The sequence below is a fragment of the Gopherus flavomarginatus genome, chromosome 2 (assembly GCF_025201925.1).
Source record: "Gopherus flavomarginatus isolate rGopFla2 chromosome 2, rGopFla2.mat.asm, whole genome shotgun sequence".
In the NCBI taxonomy this organism is placed as follows: domain Eukaryota; kingdom Metazoa; phylum Chordata; order Testudines; family Testudinidae; genus Gopherus; species Gopherus flavomarginatus.
The window spans coordinates 242,090,937-242,104,448 of record NC_066618.1 but is presented as its reverse complement, the minus strand read 5'-3'; the positions used below and the strand labels follow the sequence as shown (position 1 = coordinate 242,104,448).

General features: G+C 38.2%; 1 protein-coding gene across 1 annotated transcript in view; it reads left to right on the top strand.

Annotated features, from left to right (window-relative positions):
* TRPA1 (transient receptor potential cation channel subfamily A member 1) overlaps positions 1-13,512 on the top strand; it is an 85,144-nt gene that overhangs the window by 33,382 nt on the left and 38,250 nt on the right. The window contains exons 9-13 of the mRNA XM_050940674.1: positions 8,145-8,244; positions 9,351-9,451; positions 12,026-12,195; positions 12,283-12,447; positions 13,150-13,264. Of these exons, the coding sequence (XP_050796631.1) occupies positions 8,145-8,244; positions 9,351-9,451; positions 12,026-12,195; positions 12,283-12,447; positions 13,150-13,264 (651 nt within the window). The remainder of the gene's footprint in view (positions 1-8,144; positions 8,245-9,350; positions 9,452-12,025; positions 12,196-12,282; positions 12,448-13,149; positions 13,265-13,512) is intronic.

Here is a 13,512-nt window from a genome sequence, read left to right as displayed (position 1 = left end):
CATGCTTTTATTACAACCTGTGCCTCTAACTGGACATTCATCATCTCTTGGGATATGACTTTTTCCACTTCTTGTGCATGTAGGCTGGAATGTGTCCTTGTTAGCCTAGGAGTTCTCTCTTCTTGCATCAGGGGTTTTATGATAATGACTTTTAAGACTCAAGTGTCTACAGTTGCTAAGCTAGTTTCAGGTTTTTAAGTTTGTCAAGTTTCTCTAGGTTTTCCTGTTTCGCCAGTTCAGACTATTTTACTGTTTGAATAGCTATGGCTAGAATTAAATCTGTCTTCAACTGTAGCTGCTGTGAAAGGTTTTTATCTGTTAACCCAATAACCAATGTGTCTCTGATATATTCATGTTTTGCATTCCCCAAATCAGTTTTCAGCCAATATATGTAGAACTCTTGTAAAACATTCAATATTTTTCCTTGGTTCTGAGTTCTCTAGTAAAAACATGCTCTTTCATAAACCACGTTTCTCTGAGGTATAAAGTATGCATCAAACATAGCCAAAACCCTTTAATAGTCATCTTTGTGACTGTCTTCATTAACGTCAAAGGATTGAAAGATATGACCTGGTTGCTTCCCCACAGCATAAATTAAAGACGATACCTGTATATCTTCAGTTTCTTCGTGCAGCTTGGTAGAAATGTAAAATTTTGCATAATATTGTTCCAGTCTGTCCATATTGAAGGTTTATCCTAACTGAAGTTCTCTGGAGCATTGACGAGTGGCATGTTGATGAGATCCTGCAACCTTTGTTGCTGTGTCCTTTCTATCTGCAACCTTTATAGCTGTTTTCCTTCTGTTTCTGTTCTTATCTTACTCTTGACCCATGTAATGTTCTGGATCTCGTGTGGACAGGGCTCAGAGCTTGCTTATACACACCAGATATGTTCATCATAAGATCCTTCAATGGTCTTCCAGGTATGGCTGAAGGTCATTTCCATAAGGTATTTATACACTCATCACTGGCTAGTAGCTGAACAGTATAGTACAGTTTAACATTCTATTACAATGACTATGTGCTGTCTTTGCACTCCTTGCTTTCTGGTGCAGTTTGGAGCTGGTTTAGACCTCTAAATTTGTTAAGACCACTTCAGGACTTCTCTCATTTGCAGTGGTTTCTAATAGGCCCCAAAGTACCAGCTAAGATTAAAAAAACACTGCACATTTCAGCTGTTACCTTTGTTTCCTCTCTCCTGGCATGCTTCTTTGGCATCTTCTACACTGAGTATGAGCAGGGTTAAGTGGGAAAGGGTGGTATAGAGCTGATTGTGTCAGCCAGAGATTTCACTGCTGTGTGGGACTCATGAGCTCCCAGTTTAGTGCAGCTTTCCTGCCACAACATGGCTCAGGGTCCTGCCCATTGTCTCCATAGTAAAAAGAGAGAAATATTGACTTTGGGTTTGGTTATCACTTGTATCCTTTAATGATCCACATCTCATTTCAGGCATGTTAGCATGTATAAACATTTATCTTATTGTAAGTGCTTTTTCTACTTGGAAATAAAAATGGCAGCTGTCAAAACATTCTTAACAGGAATAAAGTTATATGTCATGTTTTAGGCAATGAGAGCCTGATCATCCCCACAAAAGCAGAATTCTCCTGTAGCATTATACGCCCACTTTGTACTCATTGTGCCCAATGTGAATGACTGCACAAGATGCAAAGCAGTGGAGAATCAAGCCATACAGTTAAAAATTGAACTAATGGTTTGTTTTGTCATCTTCATGTAGTCTCTGGTTCAGCATAACATTTCAGCAGATGCTTTAACTTGAGTGAGACTTAAGCATATGCATGTTATTTCTTGAGCAGAAATTGATATGCTTAAGTGTTTTGCTAAATCTGAGTCTTAAGAAGCAAAACAAATTAAGCTTGACATAGAAAATATAGGTCATTATTTTAAATGTTTTGAACTTTATGAATCTAATTTAAAAATGTGTATTTGCAAATTATGTTTAATTGTGTATCCAATGCTTGTGCAATTATATTCAGTATAGTATTTGCATATACACATAGACAGTTCTTTGTCTCTACTGTATTGGCAAGCATCTGATTTGTGCACACAAATGATGTAATTGCATGCACATATTAGGTATTCAGTTGTGTATGAGTAATTTTAAAAAATCAGAACAGCAAAGTCAAAATGTTCACAAATGTGCTTTAGAATTGGTTGCATCATTTTTCATTTGGACTTCAGGCTTAATAAATTAGAATTCTGTTTGTATACTGGACAAGTTAGCATTGAGATCTCTTAACATGCTCAAGACTTCCTGAGTTAAGGATGTCTCTCTTAAGGACTGCCTCAGTTAAGGCATCTTGAGTTAAGAACATTTTAATGAAAAGTTCTCTCTCTGAAGTGATTTTTATATCACTAAGGGGCTTCTAAAGCACTTTATTAGCTCTTTATTCTTTTTTCCTTCTTCTTTCCTTTTATATTTTCTTTGTGTCCTGTTTCAGTTAAAAACAATTATATTAAATGCAGGAATAACATTAAAGTAACGTTCAGGATAACTAAATTACACCAGTCAGAACATTCAAGAAGTTAAGGTTTGTAAAGCACCAATAACTTGAGCATGTTATAAATATACATTATCTTCTATTCCTGATGTCCTTTTTAAATATATATTTTAATATACTAGTCATAATCTTGTTAAATACATTAAAACATATAGGATGTACAATATTGTTGAATTCATGTCCCTGAGAGGTCAACAACAGTAATATCTGGAGTAAAGGTAACTACTGAGAATGTTTATGTAAATGACTATTTGTGACTTGCTGCAGCTGTATCATCTGAAATTATATTTAAACTCTGATAACCAATCAGATAGGAAAATCTCCGTTTGATTGGCTCATCAGAAATGAACCTTTTTTTTTTCAGTCACCCTCTTAAGTTACAGAATGAATGGTAACTGAGAGCAGGGGGAAGGTAATTATTTGTTATCCTTAAGCAATTCATGGCCTTGCTAGGTAACTTCCTGGTGTTTCTGATGAAAACAGTCATTATGTATATAACAATCAATATAACTTATCATGTTTCTGTGAACAACAAGATTTATTGTTCCTCAAGTTAAATATTGATTGTGGCTTTGGTTAAAAATTGTCTCATGATTTAGGGCCTGATTCAAAGATAGTTGAAATTAATGGAAAGACTCCCATTCACTTCAATTCATTTTGGGTCAGACTTGCGTTAGATATAACCTAGTCTTAATTCCATGATCTGAGTTCATTTCTCAGCTCTAGAAATATCCACATCACAAAAGCCACCATCGAAGCTGCAACGTATTGGCCCTTTACTTGCACTCCCTGGCAGCCTGAGCAGAGAAGACAAGGATTTAATGGGCACAGAGCTCAAACTACATTAATTTCTGGATGTCATTCCTCCAGAACAGGAGTAAACTGCAGTGGTATGGTAGTTCAGAAGAGGCTTGCACTGTTGCTGACTATTATGTGGATAGGTAGGGAGCCTCATTTATCAGGGCTGTAATTTTGGTACATTTCCAGACCACTAAGTCTATTGTTTTCAAACTTGGGTCCATTAAAATAGTCACCTAACTCCAGGGCTGACCCTAGACCAAATGGCATCCCAGGTGAGGAGTATCTTTTGTGCCCCCCTCCCATATGTTAAACTTTTGAATACCTTATTTTTTATTACATTTCTAGCCCATTTCAAGACTTTGATGAACAATTTGCATGCATGATTTATCCCTGTCATATAAGTTGATACATTTGCACACTAGGATCTGTAAATCTGTGTGCCACATGTACGCAAACCAAAAAGATTGTTTTCTCTAAGCTTTTAGAAACTTTTTAATTTTAAGAATAACTGAAATGTACTAACATCAAGATATTGAACTGTGCACTAACATTGAGTGAACCAGTATTCAATAGTATTACAGTAAGTGACAGCCTTAAAATGTTAACCCTCGTCCTTGAGTTCAAAAGGTCACTTTTCTCGCCTTTGCCCTCATGGTGTCAGAGAGATCCAAAGACTGGCCAATGCTACTTTCAAACAATAAAATAACAAGTGACGTCAGTTTCACTCAGTTATCAATTGAAAATATGTTTTAATGAGCCCAAGCTTCAAAAAGCTGTGCTCACTACTTGCGACTATCACCGGCAACATGAGCAGAATCTTTCAAGATATCCACACATTAAGAAAAGTGTCCTTCAGCTCTGTATCAGAACTGAATTGGAGAACCTTTAGTGGAGATTGCTTCTCATGTTGCAAAATGTGACTGATGTTGTCCAATTCACCATAGAGGGTTTAATCATTGACGTCCGAACATTCCCCACATGTCAGTGTCTGGAGAAGGTCTGTACAATTGTTCAAGAGTGTTTTCCTGTCCACTGGTAGCTTACTAAGGTCATACAAAAAAAACCAGGTCTTTTCATGGTGTTTCATTTATCCAAACTTTTCTTGGATGGACAGCCAAACAGTGTCAATGAGTGAGCAAAAAAACACTCTCTTAAATTTTTTTTCCAAGCTTTCCATCACCTCATCTCTGCCCTCAGAACCAAAATGTCTCTTCTTCCAATAAATACAAGTTTCCTTGAAGACAGGCTCAACTCCAAAGTTTTCTGCCATTTCTTTGGCTGCAGTGATGGCATTCTCAAATCTGTTGTCTCTATAGGCTACAATGAAATCAAGGCAGCTTCTCATCAAAGTAGTAGTGGTTGCAGTGTCCATCAACTGAGTTTGTAATGTCTTGCTTACAACATTTACTTGGAACACGACATCTTGCCAAACCACAATTGAGACCAGAAATTTGAAGTCAGTGATATGGTTTGCCAGGCTTTGAGCATCATGTTGTATTCCAGCTTCGAACTTTACTCGACTGCGCAAATGCCATCAGTGTATTAGTTACTTGGTACCTCACTGGCCTCACGCTGTCAATGCAGCTCTCCCAGCAAGTGTCACTTAGCGGCTTTATGGTCTGATTTGTAACATTTGTCTAAGAGGAACTTCCACCTGATAGCTGATGCTGAAAATAGGACATATATTATTTGCAGTATTCCGAAGAGAGATACCGAATCTGAAGAAGATGATGCTGCATCTGACACAACCAGGTTGAGGAAATGGCAGCCAAAAGTCATGAAGAAAGCTTTTGGATTCAACGCAAAGATCCTTGCTTGGGCACCACTGTTTCTTCCCTTCATGTTCATACTGTTGTCATAGCCTTGGCCATGGCAGCTCTGAAGCTTTGTTATATTCTCATTCAAAATGTTCATAAACAGTTCTGTTAGGCCTTTTCCAGTAGAGTCATCCACAGACTGGAAACAGATAAAGTGTTCCTTTACTTGGTACAGCCATCCTTGTCAACAAATCTTGCTGTAAATGACATCTTTTCATTATGACTAATATCAGGAGCACAGTCTATTATTATGGCATAGTACTTCGCTGTGCTGAGTTGCATCAATATGTTGGCAAGGAAGTTGCTTGACATGTCAGTTGATTCATTTCAAATTGTTTTGCTTCTTTATGAACTACTCGATGTAGGTGTTCATGCGTGACAGTGTCACATTTCCCAAGGAGCACAACCAAACCAAGGAAATTACCATTACATTCAGTGAACAATGTATCCGAAGAGCCCAGGAGAGCCAAATTATTCTTTGCAAGGAAGAGGGCAATTGAGATCAAACGCTTGAACACATTCCTCCAATGATGGGTTTCTACTTTACTAATGCACTGATTTTCTGCATCTATGTATTTATTCAGCTTGAGCCTGGACTAAACCTCCATCCATTTGGAGTAGGCCATAAAATGGCTGGGTTACTTTTCATGTTGCTTCAGAGCATCAGCTAAATTATGCCAGTAATTTTACCAGGAAAGTGCAAGCAGTGATTTGACATTCTTGTCAAATATTTTGCAACAAAACTAGAGCACTTTGTCAGTTGATTTTGAATAAGCTAGCAAACGTCGATTCAGTTTCTCACCATTCTTGAGCACTCTTTCGCAGGGTGACTTTGAGAAGTGTCGCTTCTGTTCACTTACTGGAAACGTCATATCCTCAGTTTTGCCTGACCCATTCAATATTTTGCAATCACTATCAGCAGAGTTTAGGATCACCAGCTGTCATAAACAGATAGTTAAGGGTTAATGCCTCTTTTACCTGTAAAAGGTTAAGAAGTTCACCTAGCCTAGCTAACACCTGACCAGAGGAACCAATGGGGGAACAAGATGTTTCAAAAGGAAGGAGGGAAGTTTTCCTTCCTTTAGAGTTTCAGTTTCAGCCGGAGTGAAAAAGATCAAGGAACCAGCCTCTTATCAGAGTAGTAAGTTTTAGAAAGGGATAAATAGGTTTATGTTTGTTTTCTTTGTAACTTGTCTTGGTACCATTAAGGTAATTATCAAATTTGGGTATTCTTTTTGTGTATTAAGATTTTCACCCAGGGGAACATCCTCTGTGTTTTGAATCTGTTGTCTGTGAGAGTAGCTGGTATGCTAATCTCTCCCAGAGGGTTTTCTTTTACCTTCTTTTCTTTAATTAAAAGCCTTTTTCTTAATACCTGATTGATTTTTTCCTTGTTTTTAGATCCAAGGGGGTGGATCTGGATCCACCAGGAGTTGGTGGGAGAAAGGGAGGGGGATGGTTAATTTCTCCTTGTTTTAAGATCCAAGGGGTTTGGATCTGTGTTCACCAGGAAATTGGTGAAGTCCCTCAAGACTATCCAGGGAAAAAAGGTAGTACTTGGGGGTGGTGGCAGCAATACCAGATCTAAGCTAGTAATTAAGTTTAGAAGTGTCCATGCAGGTCCCCACATCTGTACCCTAAAGTTCAGAGTGGGGAAGGAACCTTAACATGCCAGCCATAAAGCAGGATCTGATGTATCAATTTGTGGTGTTCAATTTTTCTCACTGCTGTTTCTGTCATCATGTGAGGTTGATTCTTCTTTATATTTTCTCTCCTTTTCATGTAAACCAGATTTTTCTTTGTCATTACTCTCCTTTTCACGTGAGCCACATTCCTCTTTATCATCACTCTCCTTTAGCTTGCCAGGAAAACTGGACGATTCTCCATAACTTTCCTCACATTTCCATTACTTATCTTCATGTAAATCTGCTAATTCCTTAGTAACAGGACTTCCATCATTTATGCTTCACTCCTCAATTTCTTCTGCACTGGGATGATCACTACTGCCTAAAGCCCAGTCTATTCTGTTTCAGATATTTTTCCCACCAAATTTGCCCCTTGCTGCAAACTAGATTGCAACTGAGCTTTTCACTTCCTATACTGAGCTCCTGAAGGTTTCTTTGGGGGCATCTTTTATTTTCTATTGGGGGGAAAGAGACAGCATTAGGGAGAGCAAAAGTTTATGTTCCACAGTCTTAGAAAGTCATCAAACATTACGTGTTAAGGATGTCAGAAGAAGTAACAGTATTTCTTTTATATTATTGCGTAGAGAGGGGTTTGACAGATATCTATCATCATTAAATATGTCATTTATTAGTTGCTATTTATACTCTTCAAATCTCAAAACACAAGTACACTTCCACAATTGCACAATAAAACAAGGTTCACAGTATGGCAGCTGGGCTTTCACTTCACTTCATGCTTATGTCTCACTAATTGACTGGCAATGCCACACCCCTTATCTACAGTGAGGGCATGGCTGACAAGATTCTAGGAGGTTCAAGGAAAATATAGTTCTCAGAAAGTCTGGAAGGTTCCATGAGATTCTACAAAGGTCCAGAACTTTCTAAGATGTTAATGAAAAATGAATCCAGATACAGAATACCCAAAACATTTTAGTTCAAACATTCTATTTTCCCTTTTGTCACTAACAACAAAAACAGCACCCCAAGCCTGGCAGCCCTGAAGCCCAGCAGCCCAGGTGATTGCCTGGCCCTAAATCCGGCCTTGCCTAATTCCACATAAAAGACCTGATGTTCCCCAGCTCAGCACCTCTTAAAATCAAGATACTGTTATTTAGATGACTAAATATGGGTTTAGATACCTAACTTTAGGCACTCGAGTTTGAAAACTTTGACCTAAATTCATTTAAATTAGGAAATAATTTGTTTATTGAATTTACATAATTTAAAGCATGTGAAAGTGACTAACTATGCCTGTAATTCTGCTCTGTTTACAACCTATTGCTAAATAGTATTTGTTCATGAATCTGGGTTTTTTCATTGCAGGGAGCAAATATTGATAGTCTTGACATTGAGGGTCGGTCACCACTTCTACTGGCTACTTCCTGTGCATCATGGAAAATTGTGAATTTACTACTCTCAAAAGGTACAAAGGAACAAACAAGTATTATGTGTGGTTTTTTTTCTGGGAAGGGTCCATATAAGTTAAGATTCTCTCTCAAGAGACTCCTCTTTAAGCCTCCTACATGGATGGCAGGCACAAGTGAACACAAGAACTGCTCCTTGCTGGCACCCTCTGGAGTGCTAAATCCTCAGGAAGAGAAAGGAGGAAGCAGAGCCTCGTCCCTGCCCCTCCACATCAACATACAGAGTGTGTGGGCTGTGGAAGGAAAGCACATGCTGCACCCTCCTAAGGGTTGGTGTGCACTCCCCTTGCACTTTCCACAAGCTCAAAGCAGCTCTGCACTACAGAGTACACAGAGAGGGAACAGAATTATTGAACATGAAGATACCACTTTGACATGGTCAAGTTTCTGACCATTAATGGTTTTAAATATTAAGCCTAAACTGTAGTGAGTGGTCACAGTTTAGTGTCACCTGAAACTTTACTAACTACTAAACCCTTAATGAAGTTTCATCCTTAATTGTCAGTTGCCACATTTTTAAGAGTAAGCTACTGTAAATATTCTTGTGAGTATTTCAATATTTGTACCATTAATTTTTATTAACAAACTATTCCTTTTTTTGATAGAAATTTTATAGTAAAACTGTTATGGACTTTAGCAAGGCACTCTCTTGCTTCGAATATGCAAGACGTTCCATTTCTATGTTGCCAAACTATTATAATGTTATCATAGATTATTCATATAACAGCACCGAAGTAAACTGATATTGAAACATAGAATTCCAATTGAAACAATATGACTACGGCAGCAGTACACCAAGAGCCTGGTATATTTAGAGGTGTTGATCATGCAGCCTTCATTCCCACCAGCAGTTGTAGAGGCTCAACATTTCCGAATATCACACCCCTATAAATCTGAGTGATACAGTGGAACAAATGAAATTCATACATTACTGTAAATTGAAAGCTTAGAGTTAGTAGAAGTCTTGGTGTGATATTTGTTGTTGCATTGGCTGAAATAATCGTATTTTTAATTTCATTTTAGCTTGTTCATTTTAATCAAACATTATTAGTTATCAGAGGCCAGCAGTTTTGAATTGCTAGTATTTATCCCCATATTTATTTAGGAGCAAATATATCTTTAAAAGATCAGCTTGGTCGGAATTTCTTGCACTTGACAGTACTGCAGCCTGGAGGATTACAACATCTGGATGAGAAATTTCTGCAGGTACAGTGAGGATCTATTTGTATTTTTTTCTGATGAATTCAATCTCTTTGTCGAACTGTTTAAGGATTCTCTTTTCTTCCAGAACATTTATGGAAATTCATTTTATTTGTAAACTCACCTCACTGTCCCCATAGGGTAATTTAAATAGATACAAATATAAAAATAAACATGATCAAGCCAATAATACGGATCTCTCTGGAAGGCAAAGAAATAAAGTTATTTGCTGCCAAGGAATTGAATGGCTCAGCAGATTAGCAATATATTATAGAACATTTTCTTCTACTTTGCCAGTTAATAGGCAATCAAACCTGGGATATGCTGCATGCAGCAGCAAATTCTTTAGGAAGTCTCCATTGCCTGTGTTTCAGTAAATCCCTAGACATATTTTAAAACAGGAATATCAAACATAATTCTGCACTTGGCCTGTTTGATGTATTTATATGAGTCACTTGACATATTCAGATTCTCTGAATCTAAGCTTTCATTTAAAGAAAATATAGTAAGTTTCTAGCCATCATAGCTGCAGAGATATATTTCAGATGTGAGCCAAATATAACTGCTGCAGTTACGCAGACAGCTTGAAACCATGAGTCAGAGGTGTGAACTCCCCATATAATCTGATTGGAGAATCAGCTTTAAAGAACAATGATAACTTTTGCATGTCATGTTGTCAACTTTTAAATGTACTTAATCACTGATCATTTCAGTGGGTGGAATGGGCTTAAGGGCTGGGAGTGAAGTACACTGGACTGGGAACTGGAAGTTGCTGCAGGAAGGGAAATGCAGAGAAAAGAGGAGACTCACAAAATTAGAGGAGGGAAAGAGAAAGATTGGGGAAGGAAGAGAAACACAAAGCAGAAATAGTGATGCCTCAAGGAAAGCATATTCTCTCACTGAGCAGTGAATGTGACAATGAGGCACTGACTAAATAACTAAATGTTTCATTACTACCTAAAAGTTCTGTTCTCCTATTGCTCTCTGTGCAAACCTACTGACATCAATGGGCATTCTATTGTATACTCTGGGGAATATATACTCCTAAATTTATACCCCAGCCCATGGAACACAATTAAACAGAATTCATTCCTCTGCTCTGAATGAGTTTGACACTTCTGCTTTAAAAGCCTTCACTTCCATTTGAACCCCCCAGAGGAGGGTTGGCAAATGCTGTCTCCCACTCTCTGAGACTGAATCTCCGCTGTAGTGCAGCTGCTCCCACTTGCACAAGAGTTCAGTTTCTGCCTCTGTCATAAACAGATAGTTAAGGGTTAATGTCTCTTTTACCTGTAAAGGGTTAAGAAGCTCAGTAAATCTGGCTGACACCTGACCAGAGGACCAATGAGGGGACAAGATACTTTCAAATCTTGGTGGGGGGAAGTCTTTTATGTGTGCTCTTTGTTTTGGGATTTGTTCGCTCTTGGGACTAAGAGGGACCAGACATCAATCCAGGCTCTCCAAATCTTTCTGAATCAGTCTCTCATGTTTCAGATTTGTAAGTAACAGCCAGGCAAGGCATGTTAGTCTTATTTTTGTTTTCTCAACTTGTAAATGTTCCTTTTTGCTGAGAGGATTTTACCTCTGTTTGCTGCAACTTTGAACCTAAGGCTAGAGGGGGTTCCTCTGGGCTATATATATCTGATTACCCTGTAAAGTATTTTTCTATCCTGATTTTACAGAGATGATTTTTACCTTTCTTTCTTTAATTAAAAGCTTTCTTTTTAAGAACCGGGTTGATTTTTCCTTGTTTTAAGATCCAAGGGGATTGGATCTGGACTCAACAGGAATTGGTGGGGGAAAGGAGGGGGGAATGATTAAATTCTTCTTGTGTTAAGATCCAAGAGGTTGGATCGGTGTTCACCAGGAACTTGGGGAAAAAGCCTCTCAAGGCTGCCCAGGGAGGGGAGGGTTTTGGGGGGACAGGAAGTGATCCAGACACTGAAATTTCTGGATGCTGGCAGTGTTACCAGATCTAAGTTAGTAATTAAGCTTAGAAGTGTCCATGCAGGTTTCCACATCTGTACCCTAAAGTTCAGAGTAGGGGAGGAACCTTGACAGCCTCTCTCTACTACTGTGGGCAAATTTAGCCTCAGGTAATTTGTGACCAAATTTTTTCACCTTCTGATGGCTTTGCAAGTGTCCACACTGCAAAATTACTGCCATCCTCACTGGCCATCTTCTGAATAGCCCCACAGAGAGACCAAATATTCCGGAGGCATGTAGGCTGACATGTCTTCATTTTCCTCCCTGATGTGGTTGAGGTGCATGGTGTGGCAGTGTAAGAGAATCTTGTACTTCCTGTATTGCACCTGTTCTGTGGATAAATAGAGAGCTCGAGAACCCAATAGCCAAGTTGCTGAGTTCTTCTTGTGAAGTGTAAATTCACTGAAAACCATCAATCAGCATACATATTTGTAAAAGGCTCTCTTGTTTTCGTTGCCTCTGTTTTTAATTTTACCTTTCTTAAAGTTCCATAAAGATTTATTTTTAAATGTAGCTTCAAAAAATTACTGCTAACTAACTAGGACCCACAGTTGCATTGGTAATATGTATACAATCATTTCTTTTTGCCAACAGATGAAACATATTAAAGATCTTGTCGTGGAAGAAGATGACGAGGGGTGCACTCCACTACATTATGCATGCAGACAAGGAGTGCCCTTCTCTGTAAATAGCTTGCTCGACTTGAATGTTTCTGTCTATTCTAAAAGTAGAGACAAGAAGTCTCCCTTGCATTTTGCAGCCAGGTAAGTGGTGCAGTCTATAGAATGTATCAATGCCATTTTATACATTCAGATTTTCTCAGTATTATCCTGTACATTAATCTTTTAAAGCTATGGGCGCATCAACACCTGTCAGCGACTTCTCAGAGGCATGAATGACACAAGACTTTTGAATGAAGGCGATAAGAAGGGAATGACTCCCCTTCACTTGGCAGCCCAAAATGGTCATGAAAAGGTCGTGCAATTGCTACTGAAGAAGGGTGCCCTCTTCCTGTGGTAAGTGTATGGGTTTCCTTTCTTTAAAATAATTAGTGTTACTGAGCTACTTTATTACTTACATTTTGTACTCATCTCTAAAGTTGTGCTGGATTGTCCATGCAAGTTTACATTAAAGCTAAGGTATGAATTATCACATGTACACTAACATTGTATATTACACATTTGTTTAAGTCATTAAGAATATTCTGCAATGAACTCGATTCAGGGGGCTTTTCATATAATGTGTTATTAGTCCGGGACAGTTCACTAACACATAGGATATCGCAATATTAACATGAAATACTTTTAATAGAAATAAAATTGTGTGCTTTTAATACTTGTCAGTTGCCTTAAATGTACAATTCAACAGTACTACAGTGTTGTATGCAGCATCAGCTGTTACATGTTAATACCAGGGTCTTGTATATTTCTCACTTATTTCAGAGCCGAATCCTGTGAAACAGGTAAGATCCCACAAGATCACATATCTGCCTTTATGAGACCCAATTTCTTCTACACAGTTGAGATTACCCTTACATGGCTGAGTGTAGTACTAGTAGGATTCTGTTGTACTTTACTCAGCAAAAAGACATTGACATTGATGGAGAGCAACAGTGGGGAAACTATTGTGAGAGAGGGGAGAATCAGGCCCATGAGCTCAAGGTTGTAGGTTAAACTTGTAAAAATATGTGAATAACATCATATCTACTGTTTCAAAAGTGATTATAAAGGCTGGACAGCCCTGCACCATGCTGCCTTCGGAGGATACACTCACACAATGCAAATCATTTTGGATACTAATGTGAAATCTACAGACAGAGTGGATGAAGAAGGGGTACGTATATGTATAATTTTTGTTTGTTTCAACTCTGTTGTCTCATTGCAATCAAACATGTAATCCCTGTTAGCAAACTTGTTTCACTATTGAAGATTATGAGAGACTGTGTTTATGATAATATATTTATTTTGGCAATTATAAAACCTGTACTATTTTGTTGTTGTTAACATATCTTGTTTAGGTTTATTTATAATTAGTGAAATGCCCATCCAAGTTCTAGGAGCTGTACACAACAGAAAATCAAC